This window comes from Mycteria americana, chromosome 24 (genome assembly GCF_035582795.1).
Source record: "Mycteria americana isolate JAX WOST 10 ecotype Jacksonville Zoo and Gardens chromosome 24, USCA_MyAme_1.0, whole genome shotgun sequence".
Lineage (NCBI taxonomy): Eukaryota > Metazoa > Chordata > Aves > Ciconiiformes > Ciconiidae > Mycteria > Mycteria americana.
Window position 1 is genome coordinate 6277096 of NC_134388.1, and position 22409 is coordinate 6299504.

The 22409-nt window shown below is 71.8% G+C and overlaps 2 protein-coding genes across 3 annotated transcripts; one reads left to right on the forward strand and one right to left on the reverse strand.

Annotated features, from left to right (window-relative positions):
- Positions 1–552: 552 nt before the first annotated feature.
- On the reverse strand, positions 553–17348 carry PALM (paralemmin). Of its 2 annotated transcripts, XM_075524145.1 has the most exons (9): positions 17226–17348; positions 7480–7528; positions 6299–6379; positions 6065–6195; positions 4660–4783; positions 4180–4201; positions 3834–3896; positions 2677–2808; positions 553–1139 (listed from the first exon to the last, which is right to left on the reverse strand). In XM_075524145.1, the coding sequence occupies exons 1-9, from the start codon at positions 17228–17230 to the stop codon at positions 553–555; spliced, it is 1194 nt and encodes a 397-aa protein (XP_075380260.1). In that variant the 5' UTR covers positions 17231–17348. The 2 variants fall into 2 exon arrangements, with proteins under 2 accessions (XP_075380260.1, XP_075380261.1); XM_075524146.1 differs by lacking the exon at positions 2677–2808.
- Positions 17349–18649: 1301 nt separating this feature from the next.
- PRSS57 (serine protease 57) lies at positions 18650–20528 on the forward strand. Its single transcript, XM_075524480.1, has 5 exons — positions 18650–18734; positions 19011–19164; positions 19388–19532; positions 20006–20266; positions 20352–20528. Exons 1-5 carry the CDS (start codon positions 18665–18667, stop codon positions 20526–20528), a joined length of 807 nt encoding a protein of 268 aa, XP_075380595.1. The 5' UTR covers positions 18650–18664.
- Positions 20529–22409: the final 1881 nt, after the last annotated feature.

A 22409-nucleotide genomic window follows, 5' to 3' on the forward strand; every position in this document is an offset into this window, starting at 1 on the left:
TGGCGTGGGGCTGGCGTGGGGCTGGCGTGGGGCTGGCTCCGCGCCCTCCGCGGGCTGAGCCAAGCACGGGTCCCGCTGGCCACCGGCTCCCCGGGAGTCATCTACGGACGTGGCGGTGTCCTCCGATCCCCCAGCCCGGCCGGCTCCATCCTCCGATGGCGGGTGGGAAGTTGCCGGTGCGAGGAGGGAAAGGCCCCGGCGTTGGCGGCGGGAGGTCACTGGCGTGGGGCGAGGCCGGGCCGTGGGTGGGGGTGGGCGCGCTGTGGGGCGAGGGGGTCTCTAATAAATATCACAGGCAGCGCTGGTGGGGTGCGGCACAGGGCGGGCGTCGGGCAGACGGGGCGAGCGGTGCCACGGCCGCGGCTCGCTGCTGCCCGCTGTGGCTTCGCAGGTGCCGTGTTGGATCTCCCCGGCTCTGCAGAAAGAAGGGTCCGTGTTCGGTGGGGGAGGGAGCCCGGTGTGCCGGGGCGGCGGGCCTGGCTAGCGGGGGCCGGGGCGGAGGGGGCTCGGCGGGGGCAGCCTGCTCTGGCGGCGGCGCGGGGCCGGCGGGGCTCACATCACCGTGCAGCACTTGCAGCGCTGCTTCTTCACGTCCGTCTCCTGCTCGGCCTCCTTGGCGTCCGTGGCGTTGGCACCCGGCTTCTGCCCGCCCGGGCCTTCCTCCGCCAGCGGCTGGGCAGCCACCGGCTCCAGCGCGGTGCCGTTGGGCGGCGCGTGGTCCTTGCACGCTGGTTCCGGCTTGCTCTCGGCATCCTCGATCACCACCAGCTCGGCCTTGATGGTGCCCTCCAGCCCCAGCACCTTCTTGGTCTCGTCCTCATCTTCCACGTTCTGGTAGCCCATGAAGATCATGGTGACCGGCTGCTCCCGGCTGGGCTCCGTCCCCTCGCCCGGCGGCAGCACCACGGTGCTTTCCCGCGGCTTGGCCTGCAGCCCTGTGATCTCCCGCCGCGGCGTCGGCTTCTGGCTGGCCGGGGCGCTGCCGGCCTCCTCGCCGGCCTTGGCCAGGGCTTCCCGCCCGGCAGCTTCGCTCAGGGTGGCCTCGTCCGCCTTGTGCAGGAGCTCGTCGACCTCAGAGGAGCTGAGGGGGTGCGCCCCATTCTGCAGGGCCCCGTCCTCGGCGCTCACCGCGTGCACCACTGCGGGGACAAGAGGAGGGAGGGTGAGGGGGGCTCGGGCCGGGGGCACAAGTCGACCTGGAAAAGCTCCTGCTGGCGCGACCTGCTCGGACCCGGCTCCTGCGAGGCCGGGGAGCGGCACCTTCCCCTCCCCAAAGGCCCTGGCACCGAGGCCGGGACCCCCTGGCAGCACCCCGACCCCCCCGTCGGCCGGAGCTGCTGCCGGACCCCCCCAGCATCGCCTCGCCCGTGCCCGACAGCAGACGGGGAGGCCGAAACAAAAGCACAATGCGAGGAGCCGTTCCCAGCCCTTGGCACCTCCGAAGCCTCAGACCCGGCGAGCCCCGCGGGAGCTGCGGCCGTCTGCCAGGTCGCCGACAGCCTGCCAAGCTGGCCGCGCTCGCCGCGGCGGGATGGCGTCCGGCTGGCACCCGACTCGGCCGGGGCCGACGCGACGCTTTGCGGCAGATCGCCGCTGCCACCCGTAAGACCCCAGCGAGCGCTTGGCAGGTGCTACCGCACCGCGCCCCACCGCGTCCTGCCGCATCCCGCCGTGTCCCGCTGCCTGTGGCACCCGGCGGCCCCACGCCCAAGAGGGGACGGGGCTCTTCCACCGCCGGTGCGCTTCGCACGGCTGCTCGCGGCGCTGGAGGCAGCAGACGCGCCACGGGGAGAGCAGCCTCCCGCTCATCGCGTTTTCCACTTGACCTGGGGCATCATGCCATGATCGGCGCGACGGCCTCCCCAGCCAGTCGACGGAGTGATGGACGACAACCCGGCTCGGCCGGGACCAACGCCCAGCTGCCCCGGGCCGGCCGCTGCCGAGGCGGCTCCTCGGCCCGTCCTTGGAGCTGGGGGTCCCGGAGCAGCGGGGGGGCTGAGCCAGGCGGCTGGTGGAGGCGAAGCCAGCGCGGCCCAGCACGGCGGCGGCCACGGGGAGGGTGTTGAACGGGACCAGCCGCCGGTGCAGCACGGTTTCCTTGGAGAGGCGGTCGGTCCGCTTGGCCACCGCAGTCCGCAGTAACGCGCCCCAGCAACGTGGCCGGTCCTCGCCACTGACGCAGCCATCCCTCGCGTGTCACCAGGCCCTTCGAAGCCGGTTCCCGGAGGTTCCCAAAAGCAGGGGCCGCAGGCAGGGACCGGTCCCTATTGCCGTGCCTCCTCCGCACCCGGTGGCGTGGCCAGCCTGGGCCTGTCGGGCCGACGCGGTGCCGGTGCCGCGTTCCCCGCCCGCAGGACGGGCTCCTGAGTCTTGGACGCGGCAGATCCTCTTCTCCATTCTCCAGCGGTGCAGGGCTGCGATGCGCAAACCGGGGCTGGCCCGTCAGGACCGCCTGCACCACGCCGCCGGGACGGATCCCACGCCGGGCCGGCCAGGGCGCAGGATTGGGGCCGGCGAGGGGTTGCCCTGGGCTTTCTCCCCTCCGGAGCTGGCGAGGACGGCTGGGAGCGGCCCCAGCCCTGCCTAGCCCTGGCACCTGCGGGGATGCTCGGGCGGCCGCTCCCTCGTGCCCTGCCCTTTGCTCTGAGGCCTCCGAGCGGTGCGGGACGGCCGTACCTTTCAGCTCATCCTCGTACACTTTGACCCCCTGCAGACAGTGGTTCTGGGGGAGCAGGGTGGTGCTGGACAGGACCTTGGTCTCCCCAGTCACTCTGTCCTTCTCCACCGTGATCTCCACCGAGTACATGGCTGGGACACAAAGAGGACAGCGTGCGTTACGGTGGCCCCGGCCCTCCCTAGCCCCTGCTCAGCGGCTGGCAGCGGGCAGGCACATGGCGGCAGCGGTGCGGCGCGGCGCGGCGTGGCGCGGTGCTCAGCGGCGTTAGCAAGGCAGCAGGCGGCAGCGAGGATTTGTGAACGGCAGAGGCGGGTGCGACATCCCAGGCACAGCCTTCCTACCGGGACCCGCGGGGCTGTCGCCATCCTGGCGCTGCCGGCATCACCTTACCTCCACGGCTTCTGCGTCCCAGCCGGGCCCTGGAGGCACCGTGGCGGGCGGCGCCACGTCCGTCTGTCCGGCCGGTGAGCGGTGCTGGCTGCGGGGGCCTGGGCTGGGAGCCAGGCTCACGCTTGTGTCCCCTGCTGGGGGTGCCGGTGCCGGGGCAGCCCCTCCGCCCCTGTGGGATCCTCGGCATCCCTCCTTCGGCTCCCGGCCAGTCCCTGCCGGCTCTGGGGTCGCCTCGGCCCCGTGGCGCTTTGCTCCGAGGACCCCAAGACGGGCTCTGCCCGGCGCTGGTGCCCCAGCCCGGTCTGAGCCATCCCCAAACCAGAGCACACCCCTCCAGCAGGGAGCCGGCCGCAGCCCCCCCGGCGTGGGCAGCTCGGCCCCGCGCACCCCTGCAAGCTCCCTGCGGCAGCCAGCCACGGGGCTGCGGGCGCTGGCGCGGGGTCGGCCATGCCGGCAGCCGACGCTCCGCTCCCTCTCCGAGAAGCCGCAAACAGAGCGGGAGGTGAAGGATGAAACCGGAGCAGAGACAGGGAATGGGGGGCGGGGGGGGGCCCTGAACCACGAACCAGCCGCGGGGCGGAAGCGAAAACAAACCCTCTGATAGCCAACAACTGATGTTCTCTGCCTTGGGCGTGGAAAGCCATCGAGCGGTGGGGAGCGGCGGCGGCGGCAGGGCTGCGGGGCGGGCAGCGAGCCGAGGGGCGGCGCGGGAGGGGAGGGGGAAGCAGCGGGAAGGAGCGCTCCTCCCGGGGAAGCGGGCACCTACCTGCCTTCATCATGTCAGTACCTTCCACCGCCTTCATGGGGCTGCTGGAGACTTTCTTCTCGGCTGGAGACGGAGAGGAGAGGGAACCGCCTGAGCCAAAACGATCGCCGGGTTGTCCACGCGCCCGCGGGATGGACCCCGGGGAGGGCGGCGCGTCCCTCTCGGCCGGCGCCTGGGACGGGCTCCCCCGCCGCAGGGCACCGCTGCCCGGGAGGGGACAGGGACGCGGGGACGGGGCTGCCCCGGCTCCCCCCACCCATCTGGCCCCGGTGCCGGGGCAGCACGAGGGGGCGGCGGGCGCCGCCTCCCGAGAGCAGGAACCGCGGCCGAGGCGGGGATCACCTACCCTTGACTGTGCCCAGGGGACTCTGCAAAACAGAGGGGAGAGGTTAGGAGCCGCCGGCAGCCGCCGCGCACCCACCGCCCGCACACCCACCGCCTACGCGCCCATCCCCGCCGGGGCAAGTAACCCCCGGCCCAGCCCCACTGGCACAGCATCCGCAGGGCAGGGGCTCCGAGGGTGACAGGGACACGTGGGGTGGCCAATCCGCCCAGCTCGGCTGGGACCAGGGCCCACCGCAGCCACGCCAGCGCCCCGGTGCAGCCCTGCAGCCGGCCGGCAGCGGGTGCCCGCGCTCGGCCCCTCCACCAGTGCAACCTGCCTGCCACCGCGCCGTCACCCCGGCAGCTCCCTGCTCCGCGCCAGCAGCAAGAACCAGCTCCGGTCTGGCGGGGGCTGAGCAAGCGCCGACCCCCAGGCACCCCCTCTCCCCCTTCACCCCTCCTGCAGCGGGCAGCCCTGCCCCCGGCGAGCGGCCGTGCCCACCTTCTGCGTGTTGGCGACGGCCTCTGCCTTCTCCTCCTTGGCCGGTGCTGCCACCTCCGCCAGGTTCTCCTTGGTGGAAGCCGCCGAGCTGCCGTTCTCCAGCGTCTCCAGCTCCTTCTCCAGCCTGTGGGGAGAGTCGGGGCTGAGAGGCCGTGGGGAGCCGCGGTGCAGGCAGCCACAGCAGACCTGCAAACATGGGCCGGCGACATGGCCCCCCAGCTCTCGCTGTCCCCATGCGACCCCCCAGCTCTCGCTGTCCCCATGCAGTGACCGAGCCGAGCCAGCCACACGCTTGCCAGTGCCCTCGCTTGGTGGCACGGAGCAACGCCGCTCCGTCACCGTTCTGCTCCCACGCGCGTCGCCCAAAGCCTGTTTGAGCTTCCCACGAGGGCGAGCGCCCGTTCCCAGCCGCTGAGCCCGGGCAAGGGCTGTGGGGCAGCAGGGCCCCACTGGGACGCGGCGGAGGTCAGGGGAGTCCCCATGCATTCACATCCGCGTAAATTAGGGCCCCTCTGTCGGCGCGGCGGCGGCGGCAGCCCCCGGCAGAGCCCCCCCCCTTAACTCCCGTCTCCCCGCAAGGCGCCGGCGGAGGAATGCACCGCGCCATTAGACGGACACAAAGGCCCCTTCGTGCCTGACCCCTCTCTGCACCGATGCTCGGTAATTACCAGCATAGCCGTGACTGATTGCATTCTTGCAGGGCAGCCGGGCTGCCGGGACACCTCCGTGCTGGGGGTCCCAGCCGCCCCCCCGCCTCCGGCAGCCCAGGCACGAGGGAGCTGGGCAGGGGCTGAGGCTTCTCCCTCCCACCCTGCCCCTTCCCCAGGGCCCGAGCCACCACGACGGGGACGGACGTCCATGGGGAACCAGCCCCCTGCTCCCCCGCCTCTGCGATCGCGGGTGCTGGGCACCGAGCAGCCGCCCGCCCCGGGGACCCCAGCCCCACAGCTCCCACTGACGCCCTACGGAGCTCCAGCCGTGGAGGCGGGCGCGGGGACAGCCCCGGGCAGGAGCACGGCTGGGGCTGCCACGCTCAGAGGGGCCGCGGGACCGGGCGGGCTCCGGGACTGGCCGCGGCCCCTGGACAAATGCCGGCAAGAACCCAGCCGGACGGGTCACGGCGAGAGCGGCCGAGCCCTGGCAGTGCCACGGAGGCACCTCTGCTCCCAGCAGCTCCGAGCTCCAGAGCAGATGCTCTCCTCCGAGCGTGGCTGCGGCTGAACCCGAGCGAGCGCGGTGGCACGGCAGCGTCCCTCGTGCCTCGTGCCTCGTGCCCAGCGCGCGGGACCGAGCTGCATCTCAGCCTCCCGTCTGCCCGGGAGGAGGGAAGGTCGGGGGTCTCTGGAGTGACTCGGGTGCCCTCCGAGCGCACCCCGACACCCTGGCCCCACGCCGTCCCCGTTACCTCTGGATGGTTTCCTCCAGCTCCTTGGTCTTCGCCTCATCCTCCTGCATCTGCTTCTTCATGGCCTCGTCCTCCTCGGAGGCTGAGGCCGGGGCCCCCTCCAGCAGCCATCTCTCCCGCAGAGCCTTGGACTGGGGAGCAGAAGGGGGTCACGGTCCTGCCGCCCCCACAGCTGGGGGGTCCCCGGCACGTCCCCGGTGCAGAGGCAGCCCGGGGGTCCCCGGGGGTCCTCACCTTGAGATGCTGCAGCTGCCGCCTGTCGTCCTCGAGCTGCCGCCTTTTGTTCTCGATCTCCGTCTGACGTTTCCGCTTCTCCTGGAGGGACGAGAGCGGCAGAGCCGGGGTTGGCGTGGGGAGGGGGTTGGTGCCGGGCACTGCCGGGGCAGGGCCACCTCCCTCCCGGCCAGGGCAGCATCCCCGGAGTGGGGAGGAGCGGGGGACAAGGGGCTCCTGGGGGGTCTGACATGGGGACACGAGCCGTGCCTGGGGCTGCAGGACTGGCCCTGGGGACAGCCTGCCGGGAGCTCCCCAGCCCTGCCCTCACTGGGGGAAACTGAGGCACGGAGGGTGCAGAGAAATCAGGGCAGAGCCTGGAGTCCGTTCACCGTCTCAAAACGTCACCTTCCCCTCACCCGGCCCCGCTGAGCGAGCTGGCCAGCGCGGGGAGACCCAGCCCCAACGGCCTCTCCCCGGCCCCCCGTCACCGCACGTCCTGGGGCCGGTCCAGATCATTTCAGCGGAGTCAGTCCCAGCCCGGGAAGCGTCACCGCTTTCTCTCTCCTCTGGCCCAGAACAATTTGCCCTTTGTGCGGTGGAGATCGGCCAGCAGTGGGACGGGACAGGGAAGCTGGCAGCCCGCGGCGGGCAGGGGAGCTGCTGCGGGACAGCGACGGGGTTTAAAACCAACCCAGAGCCCTGCTCGGTGCTGGGGAGGGGCTGCCCAGCGTGGCCCCCGCCTGCTCGCTAGTATGGTTACTAGTGCTCAGAGCGGGCAGGGCCCGATCCTGCACGATCCTCAGCCCTTCCCTGGGAAAGGGCAAGAGGGGCACCATCACCCATTTCCCTCTCACTTGGGGCTCATCAAGGCGTTGTTTCATTAATTAAAACTCCCAGCTGCCCGTCGCTCGCTCTGTCCCCCTTTCAGCAGCGCAGAGCCAAGACCTGCCGGATCCCGCGCCCCGGCCGTGGCACGTCCCTGGGAAGAGCCGCCGCAGGGCAGGATGCCCTGGCACGGGCTCCCGTGAGTCCTCGTTTGGCTGCTAGAGACCCCCTGCCCGGGGCTGGGTGCCCACGCGGGCTCTCCTGCTCCTGCCCCTGTCTGCCCCACGTGCTGCAGGCGATGGCGCGGGGACGTGGGGACACCAGCTCAAGGTCCGGCACGCTCGTCGTGCGCTCGCGGCGCGCAGGGGACTCACCGCGATGGCCTGCAGCCTCTCCTGCTGAAGGGTGCTGGCCTCCACAACCCTGCAGGAGAGCAGAGAGAAGCAGTGAAGAGTGCAGGCGGTGGGTGAATGGGGACATTGTGCCACCAGCGAACCGGACACAGCACACGGACAAAGGCTGAACTCTTCCCTTCCGCCGGCTGCTTTCTCCCCTTCCCCTCGCCCCCCTGGAGCCAAGCACCCCTCGCCCGCACGGCTCCTCCCGGCACCCCTTGGCCCCCCGCCCTGCCCGAATCCCCCGGGAGAGGCACCTGGGGCTGACCCGGCACGGCGGGACCCGCCCCTCCCGCGGCCGCGGCACAGATGGAAACGGTGACCGTGGAGGGGCTGGAGTGGGACGGTTCTGGCCACCCCTGTGGTTCAACCTGGCTCACACTTTCCATTCCAAGCCCATTTCTTGGCTGCTGACACCTTTCCCGGACGGTGACCTTTCCGGGCTGCGCGCACAGGCACACGCGCGCACACGTGCACAGACACACGGACACACGCAGACGCACACATTGCAACAGGCTCCGCTCCAGCCGGGGTTCGTGCTCCGGGGCCCGGCACCCGCCTCCGCAACGCGAACTGCCGTGGCCGTGCCCGGGGATGCTGCCGGCGGCAGCCGCCTCGCTGGCCCCGACGCAGCTCTCCCGGGTGCAGGCGGGCCCCGGGGTGCAGCGAGGAGGGGCTGCCTTGACCCCCGCAGCCACGCGCCCACGCGCCCGCCTTCCCGTGTCCCAGTGGCGCGAGTGGCCGGCACCAGCTCGACCGGCAGCGCAGCCCCACGGGGCCCGGCAAGAGCCCCCGAGCCGCGGAGCATCAGGTGCAGGTTCAGCAGCCGGGAGCCGCAGCGTGGGGCCGAGGGCGTCTGCCCGGGGCCCAGCCGTGACTGGGGATGCTCCGGCGGCACAGGGAGCCAGCTGGCTGCTTGCCAGGCGATGCTAACGAAGCGCTTAGCTGTGACGGTAATTAGGGTGGCAGGCATGGCGGTATCGTCAGGCGATGGATCATTGCCGCTTACTTCCCTGAGCAAGGGACAGCAGAGCCTGCGCAGGCAGCCGCTCTGGAGGAGACGCCGGCCTGGAGACACTGGCCCGGGCCCCGGGCGCCGTGGCCGAGCCCTTCCTCTGGCTGCTCCCTTGCCCCCGGGCTGTCTGCGCTGCTGCCCCGGGCGAGCGGGAGGGAGGAAACCCGGGTGGGGGGTCCGGCTCCGGCCCCTGCCCGCGGCTGCTCCTGCAGCTGGCAGATGCTGGGGCCGAGGCGGCGGAGGGGACGGCTCCTGGACTTAACTTATGCCGGTGGTTAAGCGCACATCCATTTTCGCAGCTCCCAGGAGCTCCTGCCCCGGCTGAGCGCGTGGAGCCGGGATGGCTGACGCGCGGGGGCCGGTGGGACACCCCTGCACCTGCCTCCCCCCGGGTCCGTCCCCGCACGCCTGGCTGGGCCCGAGGGCTTTGCAAGTGCCGTTAAAGCAAGAGGCAGACAGTCTCTTCCCAGCGGGCAGGAGGGAGGGAGAGGAGCGGCCGCAGGGCCACCAGCAGTCCCAGCCCACGCGGGCGGCTCGGGGCGAGGGGGGGACAGGGAGGGACGGGCAGCGCCGTGTCCCCAGCACAGCGGGAAAAGCCATTAGCGAGGAGCGAGTGCCAGAAGCCCGGTCCCACCCCGGCCTCACTGCGGCTGCGCGCTCAGGGGCACGCAGTGGCTCGGGGGCCACAGACCCGCTGGCCCGGGCTGAAGCCATCCCCGGCTTCGTACGGCACCGACCGCAACGGGAGCGGGGCTGGGGCCCAGGGAGGGCAGCCCTGTGCCCGGCAGCCCCAGCCCCGCTCGGGGTGCCCGCTTTGGAAGACAACACGGACCCCGAGGCGCTGCTCCGCACCCGCAGGCTGCGGGCACCCCGGCGGGGGTCACCAACCCCGCTCCCCGGGTTTCCCCCCACCCCTGCTCTCCCCCCGCTGCTGCATCGTCTGCTCCCCGGGGGGTGCAGGCTGGGCTCTGCGGGTGGCCCCGGGCTGGGGGCAGCGTGGGCGGGAGATCTCCTCCACCCTCCCATTAAGGGCCTTTTCCGAAGACGGTTTTACAAGGGCGGGCGCGGGCTGCTGCGCCCCACTCAGCCTGCCTCCTCGGGCTGGGCCCTGGTCGCGCGTGCCAGCACGTGTGCCCTCGCACACGCGTGTGCCCTCGCACCAGGCCTCCAGCGGAGGGGACAGCACACACGCGTGCAAGAGCCGGGCTTTGCAGCAAATCGAACGGGCTCTGCCAGGGCGCGAGGAGCCCCTGCCTCCGCCTGCCACCTCCTCCAAGCCAGCCATTAACCCAAAGCCGCTCAGAGCCGCCCGTCCTCCCCGCACCCCGCACCCCGGGATCCCGGCGGCGCGTGAAATCCAGGCCAGAAAAACAAACCGGGGAAGGTGTCGCTTTTGTAGCGGTTATTTTTGTGCTGTTTGTGGCGACGCTGTGACTGTTCTGCACGCGCAGGCGCGCACCCGCCGCTCGCAGCCTCCCAAGCGTCACCCCTGGCAGCCCGATGCCGCACCCCGGACGGGAATTAAATAATTACAAACCCAACGAGAGTCGGAGTGTCTGCGAGTCCCTTTGCCCTCCCCGCTCGCTCTGCTGCCGCTCCCTGCCCGGCTGCGTGGGGTCCGAGAGCCGCAGCACCCGGCACAGGGACAACGGGGGGGCGAGGGGCCGACCCCGCTCCCTCCCTGACTGTCCCGAGCACCAGCTGCACCCTGCAACCCCCCCACAGCGGGAGATGTTCCCTCGTGGGGAGAGGGGCCGGGGACAGCGGGTTTCCCAAGGGAAGCCTCCTCTGCTCCCCCACCAGGGCCATGAGCGGGGTCTGCCCTTCCCCAGCCCCATGCCCGGGGTCTCGCCTCGCCCCCAGACACAGGGGAACTTTCTTTCTCAGGAAAGACAGACCGAAAGCAGTTGCGCTAGCCGGAGACGGAGCTGTGACAAGGACGGTGATGGAGCTGGCAGGCCCCCACGAGACACCCCCAGCATGCGGGGCCTGCCGGGGGGAGCACGGAGTGGGTGCTGGGAGCAGCATCCACATCACGGCCCTACACCCTGCCCCGGGCTCCAGCCCAAGGGGTGCAACTTCCCCTTCCCCCTCCAAACCAGCGAGGATCCCCCCCGGGATTCGGGCGGCGGGGACGGCTCTCTGCAGAGACAGATGATGAGCAAAAGCTGAAGGGAGGAACCGGCCGCCCCCCACGCCCTGCCCCGAGCCAGGGCTGCCCAAGCGGCCGCGGGGCCAGGCTGGCACCAGCCCCACGGTGCCGGGGCTGCCCTTCGCCATGGGCACCTTCCTGCTCTGGGGCCAGGGGTCCCCCCGAGCCCAGCTCTCGGCACCCCAAGCTCAGGCGGCTTTGGACCAGGGCCTGTTTCTCTCCTGGATCTTGCCCCCTTCGATGGATCCAAACTTTTACAGCATTCCTGAAACGTTCTGTTCTGCTTTTCCTCCCTCCTCCATCCTCTTTATTTTCCATTATTTGCTACAGTCTCCGCATTCCCGGGTCGAACGCCAGGAATCTTCCTGGCCCAGGGAGAGAGACGCAACACAGGCTGGGTGCCCCTCGCTGCACCCCCCGGCCCGGCCGCCCCGGCCCCAGCGGCCTGCGCTGCCCAGCCCTGCGGCGGGGCCCGGCCCGAGCTCCGGCCGCGGGGCCTCACCCCTCGCCCTGCGAGAGCGGGGCAGCGCCGGGGTCCCCAGGTCCCTGCCGCCGGGACAGGGCGGCGGGGCGGCAGGACGGGCGGAGGGGTCCCGCCGTGCCCGGTCCCGGGGGGTCAGCGCGCTCGACGGGGGCGGGAGAGCAGAGCCCCGGGGCCGGGGCCGGGGCCGGGCCGGGGCGGGGGACGCCCCTGCCCCGGGCTGCCCCAGCCCCTCCCCACGCCGCGGCACGAACCGCAGCGGCCTCAGAGCCGCCGTTCCCCGCTCCCGCCGCCCGCCCCTCCGCCCCTCGCCGCGGGGGCGGGAGCGGCGGCGGCGCCGGAGCCCGGGCCGGGCCGGGCCGACGGGGCCGCGCAGCCTCCGGCCCCGGTGAGTGACGGCTCCGCCGAGCCGGGAGGCGGTTCCCTGGCAACGGCGCCATGGCAACGGCGCCATGGCAACGGGGCGAGCCGCCGGGGGGGGTGCGCGGCGCGGGCGGGGCCGGGGGGCCCGGGACCCCCGGGGCCGGGACCGCTCCCCCCCGGGGCCGCTCCCCCCGCCGCTCCCGGGCCCCGCGGCCCCGGCGGGCCAAGGCCGCAGCGTCACCATCACCAGCGCCCGGAGGCTTCGGCCGCGCCAGCGCGAGCTGCGGATCCTTCCCGGGTGCCGGGGAGGGGCGGGAAAGCCCCCCCAGGGCCACCAAGGCCAGGGCCACCAAGGCCAGGGCCACCGCCCCCCTCAGGAACCACGAGCCCAGGAAAGAAACCCAAAGCCAGCCCTTCGTCCCCCCTCTTTTCACCCGCTCTCATGAGCTCCGGGGAACAGGCTCGTGCTTTTCTGCCCGCTGTCCGCTGCGCGCGCGTCCCAGCCCTGCGGGTCCCAGGGCAGCTCCTCGAGCCGTTCCCGCATGCCCCGCGTGGCAGGGAGAGCCACGGGCCGCGGCACAGGAGACGAGGTCGACGGGACCGGGGACGCAGGCGGCGCCAGGGGATGACGCCCCGGGAACTCCCGCCTGCCCGGGCAGCCGTCCCGGGACCCACGGACGGAGCCACACACACGTGCGAGCACGCACGCGCCCCGTGCACGCACCCACGCTCTCCCTTGGCTCTCCAGCTCTTTCCAGCCCTGCTGATGCTGCCGTTTCCTACCATCACAAGGGAAGCCCGTGACCTTTTGTCTCCTCCCCGCCTGACATGAAACAATAATGTTTATTTGCCTTCCTCTGTTTTTTCCCTTAGCTCATCCAAATGTGCGAAGAGCCGTTTCGAGCCGTTCCTCCGCTCCCCTGACCTCCGCTCCCTTTCCACCCGCTCAGCTCCGAGCCAGGGGGACGGCAGGGAGAGAGCCCTGCACGGGGGCATCACCGCCCGGGCCCCCGTACCGACACTGACCCCGGGGAGACGGGCCCCGGTGCGGGGCCCAGAGCCCGTGTAAACGGCAGCACCGGCGGCGATTGAGGGACCGGCACTGATTTACACCACCGTTCCCGTGCCAAGAGCCAAGCCCCTTGGCTGGGCCCGGAGTGACGCTGTCGTGGCGAGCGTGCCTGCGGAGAGTCTGCAAAGCCTCCGTCACGAAGCCATTAGCAGCGGGGCCGCTATCGAACGCCCTCGTTGGTGGCGGGCACGGAGGGGAGGGGGCCGCAGCAGCCCGGGGGCCGGCACTCATCGACTGCAAAGGCAAATAAATCAGCGGCCAACGGCCCGGGCGAGGATGGCCAGAAAGCTGTGCTGCCGAGGAGCCGAGTGCCGGGGCGGCTGGGCACAGGGTCCGACCCGCCTGCTCAGCTCCTGGTGACACGGGGGCTGCTCCTGCCCTGCCCCACGGTGCCGGCTGCCTCCGCCCCGCATCGGTCCCGCTCCGTGCCTCTCCGTGAGCCGTGCCTTCCCCAGGGTCCCCCATCCAGCGCTGCTGCCCTGGGAGGAGACGGGGGGAGATGGAGGGAGGCGGGAGGAGGAGATGGCAGCCCCAGGCTCCCGAAAACGCAGGATGCATTAGAGCAAGCAGAGCTGCCTGATTGATTCTTTGGGCTGAGACGTGGGCTGGGAGTGCCAGGAGAAAATGGATCCCATGAATATTTGATGAACGGAGGCTTGGGGAGGGAGTTTGATTGGAAAATTACAGATCTTTCAAACAATGGTTCAAGTGCCCTCCAAACACTTGGGTTTCCAGCTCCCTTCCAGTTAGAGGAGCAAGGCTCCACCAGGAAACCCCCACGATTTACGAATGAGAGCGGAGCCGGCCTCTCCCCACGCCCGGGAGCACTGACCGGCTGGGACAGGCAGCCCCAGCGCCGGCCTGGGACACGGCGCCTGGCTCCCCGCCGCCTCGGGGTGGCCCCGGCCACGTCACTCGCTTCCTGGGCTCACACGAGGCAGCGCAGCCTTCCCACACCGATGCCGTGAACGCGAGCGCACCCGAGGCTCCAAGGAGCCGGCAGGAACGGGGCTCCCGGCAGGGGCACCCCCGTGAGCCCCGGGCACCTGCGGGGAGCTCGGTCCTCGGTGCTGAGCCAAGGGGCCGGGCTCAGCCCTCGCCCGGCCGCGCTCCACCAGGAAACACCCGGCCGGGGCAGGACCCGCCCTGGCTCCCCTCTCTCCTCCTCGGCCGCTGCAGGGCTCATCCTCACCCCCGAGAGCGGCTTCTGTCTGGGGCCCAGGGGCTCGCTCGCCTCCAGACGGAGTAAAGACAGACGCGGGAAACCAGGCTCCTGCGCACGCCTCTGCCTCCGGCCCCGAGCTCTGGGCCTCCACCCGACCCTGCCCCAGCGCACGTCGCCGCCCCGGCTTTCCTCCCGGCCCTCCCTTGCTGCCGCCACCTCCACCGCTGGAGACGGGCCCGCGCCACGGCCCAGCCAAGCCCCGGCACGGCTCAGACCACCGACCCCGCGTGGGGAAAGGGGCTGTTTCTGGCCAGGAAGTGGGAATGCCAACACCAGCAGCTTCCCAGGAAACCTGCTCCGGTTCCTCCCCAGCCGCGTGGGTCCGGCCGAGAGGCCCCGTCCCACGGCGGTGGCCGAACTCTGAACCCCGAGATCTGCCAGCCCCGAGCAGGGCTGGGGTGCCGTTGTGCGGCCATCTGCGGCAGAGCTTTACGGCTTCCTCCGGGAGAGCTGGGAAGGGCGACGGTGCCGTCCCCTCGGCTGAACACAGGGACAGGGACAGGCCTGGCCCCCTCCGGCTGCAGGCAGCGACGGTCCGGCCTGGGGAGCATCCTGGGTTTTGCTTCTCCCTGGAGGCAGGCGGAGAGCAGGGTCCGGAGTCCCTTCCCGAAGGGCTCCCAGGTTATTCCTCAGGCAGAAATCTCCCTCCTTGCCCCGGGTGCGACTGTTGGCTTTGGATCAGCGATGGGCAAGGTCGGGAGGGCAGGACCAGGAGAGACCCCGGAGCCGGAGGGGAGAGCAGCGACCCGCTGAGACAAACTACCGGAGCAGCCAGACGTGGAGATGCAAAATCTCCAGCCGCTCAAGAGCATCAATGGCAGCAGGAGCAGAGGACAGGCGAGCAGCCCCGACAGGACCAGCACAGCCTTTACAAGAGCTGGAAGCTTTCAGCCAAACCTCCCTGGGCACCGGCGGCTCGCGGCAGCCAGGACCCTCCTCCAGCCGCTGCCGGTGCCAAGGCGAAGCAGGAGCCAAAGCAAGGCCAGCAGCACGCTCCCCAGCGCCCGTTATCTGCCGCAGAGCCAGGCCTCGCTGTGTCCCCACCCGCCGTGGGACTCTCCTAAACCTCCGGCCCCACGACCAGGCTCTGGATTTGAGGGAGCAGGACTGACTCGGTGAGACCCGGGGCCGGGGCGCCGGAGCTACAGGTCCCCCTGTAAACCCAGACCCACCCGGGGGAGCACGTTGGGGCATTTTAACCACCAACGACTTTTACATGTTTATTCCAGCCCGAAAGCTCAGGAGCGTCCTCCTGAAGAGCCGTAGCTGGCCGAGCAGCCGGAGGGGCTGCACCGGTGCTACCCACGCAGAAGCCACGTGCACCCCTGTTTTGCTTTTCGGCTCTGCCCCGCGCCCGCAGACAGGACTGCGGGGAAGACGCTGCTCCCACAGCTCGGTGGGGCGAGCCCCCGCCCCAGGTCACTCGCGGGGTTTCACTCAAAAGGAAGAGCCATCGGCAGGTCCAGCGTACGGAGCTGGGGGGAGGGAAGCCCCCGCACCCCTCCACGGGCTCCTCGGCCCTTGCCGGGAGGGTCCGTCCGGAGCCTCGGCTGCCGGAGGAGCTCGGGGGAGAGCGGAGCGGGGTGCAAGGCAGCGTGCGGAGCCCGGGGGCAGGAGCCACCATCCTGCCCAGCACCGTCCCCTGCTTCAACCCCAGCCCTCGACACCTCCGCCCCGGGAGACCCCGTGCCCAGTCCCTGCAGCTCCTCCGCCCGCTCCCCAGGGCACATCGCACCCCTCGGTTCTGCCCTTTCCCTCGCTGCCTTTTGGCAAATCATGCATGCCCCTTCCGTACGGGTGCCTCCCCACAGAGGCACTTTTCTGAAGGGACCGATGCACCCAGGAGCTGCCCAAAGCCGCGGACCTGCCTTGGCGAGCTCTCCAACCGCAAAGCCTCCGGCCCCTCCAGCAACAAGGGGAGCCGCTCTGCTCCCCCAGCCCCGCAGACGCTGTGCCCCGGCCTCCGAAACATCCCCAGGCCCCCGCCGGTGCCTCCCGCGCTGCTCTCAGCCCACCCCAGCCTCAGGAACCACCGTCCCAGCGCACCACAGCTCCACGGGGCTCCCCAGGTGGGAGGCAGACGGCGGCAAGTGGGACTTGTTGAGCACCCGGCATCTCTCTAGCAGGCTGGCCGGTTAGGCGGTTAATCGGTGCAGGGCGAGGTGCCCACGAGGAGCGGAGGGTAGCTGACCCCGGGCTGGCGAGCTGGATGCCCCCGGGAAGCCCCCAGTGCCAATCCCAAGAGATGCTGGGGGGACCCTTGTTTGCCATGGAGGGGACCAGAGCCACGGGAGGGACGGAGAGGCCTGGGTGAGCCAGGGCCAGCCCGGACGGCTGCGGTTGCTGGTACCCGGTGCATTGAGCAGCCCTGTGCCCTCCCGGCACCAGCACACTGCAGGCGGGAGCTGCTGGAGTCCCCGAGGGGCAAAACCAGCGCGTGGCCAGGATGGTCCCCGGCTACCGGCCTCCCAACGGCCTCCACCTGCTGCCTCCTTCCCCCATCCACCCACAAAGCCCCATGCCCAGCTCCGAGCCCGCCTGCAGGCACCGGCTGACCGGCCAGGGCCCCACCGCCGCACACAAAGGATAAGGCCGGGCCGGAGAGCGTCCGTCCGGCGGGGCCAGGCGTGCGAGGGTCCCCCCGTCGCAGCCGGGTCCCTCGGCAGAGAGCTGGGGTGCGTGCGCAGGGAGGGGTCCGCGGCTCACAGCCACCCACTCAGCCCAGCCACACGCAGCAGCAACAACAGGTTCAAAACACAAAAATAAACGCCCTTCCCACCCCCCCGCTTCCCGCACCGCTGCCAGCGGAGACTCGCCCCCCGCACCCCCCGCGCCCGCTCCAGGGCCTCCGCCGCTGCACCCCGAGCTGGCGCCTCGGCACCCCACCGCAGGGCAGGGACCCGGGAGGGGCAGCACCTGCCGAGCAGCATCGGGGGGACGTGAGGCCCCGGTACCGGGGTCCCGAGCCCCAGCACTGGGGGGGTGCGAGCCCCCGGTATTGGGGTCCTGAGCCCCAGCATCTGGGGGGATGTGAGCCCCCGGTTTTGGGGTGCGAGCCCCGGCATCGGGGGGATGCGAGCCCCCGGCTTTGGGGTCCCAAGCCTCAGCATCAGGGGGATGCAAGCCCCCGGTACTGGGGTCCTGGGTCCCCAGGATCAGGGGGATGTGAGCCCCCGGTTTTGGGGTCCCACGCCCCGGCATCGGGGGGGAGAGGAGCCCCCGGTATGGGCTCCGTGAGCCCGCGGTGTGGCGTTCCCGCAGCCCCGGTGCGGCGGTCCCGAGCCCCGGCACCCGGGGGGCCACCCCCCCGGTACTGCGGGGCTCAGCCGGCGGCACGGGGGGGCCGCGGCCCGGCGCCGGGGTCCCGCGCCCCGCGGCGGCGGCGCGGCCGGGGCCGGGGCCGGGGCCGGTACTCACTCCATTTTCCCGGCGGGCTGGGCGGCCGGCGGCGGCGGCGGCGGCGGCGGCTCCGGGGGGGTCGGGCCGGGCGAGGCGCGGCGGAGCGGGGCCGGCGGCCGCCGGCGTCCCGGCGCTCAGGGCCCGGCGGGCGGCGGCATCCCCGGCGGGGCTGCGGGATGCGCAGGGATGTCGGGGCCGCGCCGGTGCCCCCGCCTCCCGCGCCGCCCGCACAGCTCCGTCTGCCGGGCGCGGCCCGCCACTGCCGCCGCCCCTCACCCGGCCTCGGGGCGCGGCGCTCCCCGCCCGCCGCTGCCGGCGCCCCCGGGGCTGCGGCTGCTTCTGGGGCGCGGCGGGGGGGGGGGGGGGGCGGCCCAAGCGGGTCCCGGCTGCGCGATGCCCGGAGCGGGGCGGGCGGGCGGGGGGGGGGGGGCTGCGGGCGCTGCCGGCTCCTTGCCCCGGGCAGCGCGGGCGGGACGGCCCCCCCCCCCCCCTCCCCTCCGGGAGGGTCCCCACCCCGGGCACTGCCCCGGCCGAGGGCCACGCTCCTCGCTCCCGCTGGGCCAGGGCCTCTGCGTCCCCGGCACGCAGCCCTGACGGTGCAAAGGGCGAGCGGGGAGAGGACGGGGAAGGGGGGAGCCCGGGCTGGGCATCCCCCCTCGCCGCTCCCGCGTTTCCCAACGCAACGGTCGCGTTGGGCAAACGCTGGCAAACCGACACAGGAAGCCCCGAGCCAGCCTCCGGCCGCGTTAGGAAATCTGCCCTGGAGCAAGCCCGGCTCTGCAGCAAGGGTCGCCCCGGCAGTGGGGCCCCCGTCCCCCCGCCCCGGCACACCCCCACCCCGGCACACCCCCACCCCGGCACACCCCCGCCCCGGCACACCCCCACCCCGGCACACCCCCACCCCAGTACGCCCTGCAGCCCTTCTTGCACCCCAGGGAGATGCGGACCGGGGGCAGCAAACTGCCCCTCCGCCCATGGCACCATCCCAGAGCCTGGCAGTCTCTGGAGGGGCCGAAAGACGCGTCGAGGCCGAGCACGGCACGGTCCCTGCGCGACCCACAGCAGCCAGGCTGCTGGCCGGCCCCGGGGACGCTGCCGCGTCCTGGGAGGTGTCTTGGGATGTGGTGGGGCCCTGCTGCTCCCACCTCTCTGCCAAGAGGAAAGGGGTTTCATCCTGATTAGCTCAAGGCACAAGAGGAGCCAGGCCTGGGGTGGGAAGCCGCTCTGCTTTCTCTCTTCCTTCCCCAAGCCGCTCTTCTCCCGTCCACCCCCGACGCAGCATTGCCCCCGTGCCCCCCACCCCACAGCCATTGCACAAGGCAGCAACACCCAGCGAGGAGGAAGCAGGAGGGAGATACCCGCCAGCGCCCAGGCAGAGGCTCGGCCCCCAGAGTTATTTAAGCACCCCCACCCCGAGTGGCCCCAGAGGAGGCGGCAGTGGCCCGTTCTGCGCCAGCATGGTCACGGCTGGGCTGTTCATCCTCAGCCTGGGAGGCTTCGTCCTGCTCCCGGCACTGGCCCCGGCAGGTAACGGGAGAGCTGGGGCTGAGAGGGCTGCGGGGCTGGTCCCCACGGCCAGGGCGGGGGACGGAGACCCCGGGTTGGAGCACCGCGGTGCAGGGGAGGCTTTGCCCTGCCACGGTCAGCCCTCCTCGGCCACAGCCGATGCTCAGCCGCTCGCCGGCACCCACGGGTAGTGCCGGCGTGCTCGGGACACGCAGCCAGCAACGGGACAGACACGGGTGAGAGCTGTGCCCGGACTCCCCGGCAGCTGGTGACCACCCGCACCCACCCACCCGCCAGGCACCCAGGGGAGCTGGATCATCGGGGGGAAGGTGGCGGCACCCCACTCCCGGCCCTTCATCGCCTCCATCCAGATGGACGGGCAGCACATCTGCGGGGGCTTCCTGGTGTGGCCCCAGTGGGTGATGACAGCAGCCCACTGCCTCGTTCCCAGGTGAGCCACGCTCCCACGAGGGGCACGCACCTCCCGTCCCTCCCCAGGACACGGCACAGCCCCCTTCAAACGGATACCCCCGTCCCAGGGGGTTACGCAGTCCTGCAGCAACCCCCCTCCCACCCACTCGTGCTCCCCTCAAGCCCACCTCGCCAGCCCCCTTCTCCCCCTCCCCGATTGCCCCCCGCCGCGGCAGCGCCCGCTCAGGGCCCCTCTACCGCAGGCACAACCCCTCGGTGCGCGTGGTGCTGGGCGCCCACAGGCTGGAGGAGCCCGAGGAGTCCCAGCAGGTCTTCAGCGTCGCGGAGTCCATCGCCCACCCGCACTACAACCCCCGCGCGGTGGACAACGACATCCGCCTGCTCAGGGTGAGTCCCGCACACGCTGCCAGCCACCACGGACCTGCTGCTCTCCACGAGGTCGTGGGCACCCGCTGGCTGGGAGCTGGGGTGCCCCACGCCCCGCGGGGCACAGGAGGGAAATGGGGTGCCCCACGCAGGCCTGAGCCGACACTAGATGTCAGTGCTTCTCCGGAGAAGCGGGACCGCGCCGTGGGGTGCGACGGAGGCGGCTGAGGACACGCCGACCCCGGCCGGGCTGGCGGCTCCCTCCGCTCCCGGGCAGCCAGCCTGTAGAGCAGAGTGGGACCAGTGCAGAGGGGCTGGCAGGGGGGCCCAGCCTCTGAAGAGGGAAGGGAAGGGCAGGGCCGGGGGAGTCAGCACGAGCGGGGGGCTGGGGCGGGCATGTGATGGTGTACAGGGGGGCCAGGGCCCCAGGCAGGGGCGGCTGGGGGGCTCTGCCCCCGCAGCGAAGCCACCTGCGCCCCTGGCTCCCCGCCCAGCTGAACAGGTCGGCCACGCTGAACAAGTACGTGAAGCGGATCCGCCTGCCCTCGCCGCACATCGACCTGAAGCCCGGCACCGTCTGCTACGTGGTGGGCTGGGGGGACACCTCCAACTACGGCGACCAGCCCAGCGAGCTGATGGAGACGGTCACCACCATCGTCAAGCGGAGCTTCTGCCGAACGCTGTGGAGGGGCAAGGTCTCGCCCAACATGCTGTGCGGGGCCAGCCGCAACACCACGCTGCAGGGTGTCTGCACGGTGAGTGAGCTCCCCGCCCCGAGCCCCCCAGCCGTCCCCCTCCAGGAGACCTTGCTAGTCTCCCTCCCACCCCTTTGCTTCACAGGGTGATTCCGGGGGACCCCTGATCTTCAAGGAAAAGGTTTACGGCATCGTCTCATTCTCTGGGGAGAGATGCGGGGACCGCCGGTACCCTGACATCTACACCAAGATCTCCAACTACATCGACTGGGTGCATCGCACCGTGCAAGGGCACTGCCACCAGCAGCAGCCGAAGCCCTAGCCAGGGCTGGGAGGGGGTCCCGGGGGCAGACGGGCTGCGGGGAGAGGGGCCGAGGCATCTTGGCTGTCTGGCAGCGCCCAGGAGGGGAGAAGGGGGCCAGGACTCCCAGGTCCTCCCAGCTCCAGGGGCTTTGGGAGCTGGCGCTCAGGGCTCCTTGACCCGGGGCAGGGCAGGAGACCGACTCTGCCTCTTGGCGAGGGGAGATGCAGCCCCCCAGGCTGTACAAGAAGCCCCAGCACCTCACTCAGCCTCTTGCAGCGGCAGCGTTTGCCTTCCTCAATAAAGCCTCGTTCCTAGGCCTCTGTCCGTTCGCCTTCCCTCTACCCACCCTGCTCCCCCCTTACAGGGGGCCACAGCCCCCAGCTCTGGGACAGGCAGGAGCCCCGGGGACGCTCACCCGCCCCCAGCCCCTGCCCACGCTGGTCCTGCCCCAGGGACGTGATGGGGAGACCAAGACCGAGCCCGAGACCCCCCTGCCCAGGGAGTCAGCAGAGGCTGGGCCTGGGTTTTAGCCCCCTTTAATCTCCTGGTGGGCAGCTGAGCCCGGGAGGGCTGACTGGGGCCGATCCCTAACCCCACACTGCCCAGGCGGCTGCTGCCCATCGCAACGGGGCCGGGTTTTCCCAGCCCTCCCCTCTCCTGTCCTTCCCCCGCCGCGCTGCGTCCCCCTCTCCGGCCGTCCCTCTCCGCTGCTCCTGTTTCTGCTCCGGTCCCCAGCCAGAGCCCCGGCGTAGTCCTGGGCTGAGGCGGACGGAGCAGGGGTGCAGGAGGAAGGAGGGAAGCGCCAGCCCTGACTCAGGACCAGGCCCTGCCCTGGGGGAGCCAGGATCTGCATCCAGGCGCTGCCACCCCACAGAGCGTCCCCAGCAGCGCCTTCCTGCCGGGGTGGGGCTCCCTGCCCCGTCCCGTCCCGTCTCGTCCCGTCTCGTCCCACACCGCAGCCTCCCCACCGCACTAAGGGACCCCCCAACACGGGAACCACAGACACCTCCCGGGGGCAGATGGGCTCCCAGCCGCCCGGCTGCGCTGGCAGAGCCCGCGGGGATCCCGCCGAGAGCCTCACCCGCCTCCCCGGCACGCTCGGGCCGCAGGCGCAGGGGCCGGGAGCTGCCCACGCCGGCCGGGGGACATGTGCCGAGCTGCTCAGCGGCCGCCGAGACACGCACACGGCATGCGACTTTGCCCAGCGTCGCAGCCGTCTCCAGGGACAGACCTCGACATTCCCTGCTCCTGGTTGTTTGTTTTATCTGCAAATTGCTGGCACGCCGCGGCCGCGGGACGCAGCCGCCCTCCCCGCCCGGGGGGTCCCGCAGGAGGCTGCAGCCAACCGCAGCATCCGGCATGGGCCATCTCACCACCCGCGGGGGCTCTGCCGGGGAGGATGAGGGCCAGGGCTAGGCCGGCACGCCGCGAGGTCCCCAGAAGACACCCTCATCTCGGCAGTCCCCGCGCCGGGGACTCCGGGGGCTTTGGCTGCCCCGAGCTGTGGGGCAGGAATCCTGGCGCAATCCTGGCTCCCCGCTGCGGGGCTTTGCGGCGGGGTCAGGGGGACGCAGCCACGGGCATCGGTGGCCTTGGGGACAGCGCGGGACGCCCAGCAGAGGACAGACCCCTGCCAGGCTGCCAGCCTCCAAGGAAGCCCCAAATCCCCGTGGGCTCCCGGCATCGGCGGTGTGGGGCAGACCCCCCCAGGATGCTGGGGCAGGGCTGCCAGCCCCGGGGCTTCTGCGCGCTGCCGGGAAGCCTGGAGAGCCGGTGCCTGTCCCGGCTTGTCCCAGACCACCCAAAAACCAGCGGGAAGGAGGCGCCTGACTCACGGCCGTGTTTTGGAAACCGAAATCTCCCGCTCATCGGCGGGAGCTGACGTCGCTGCCGCAGCCC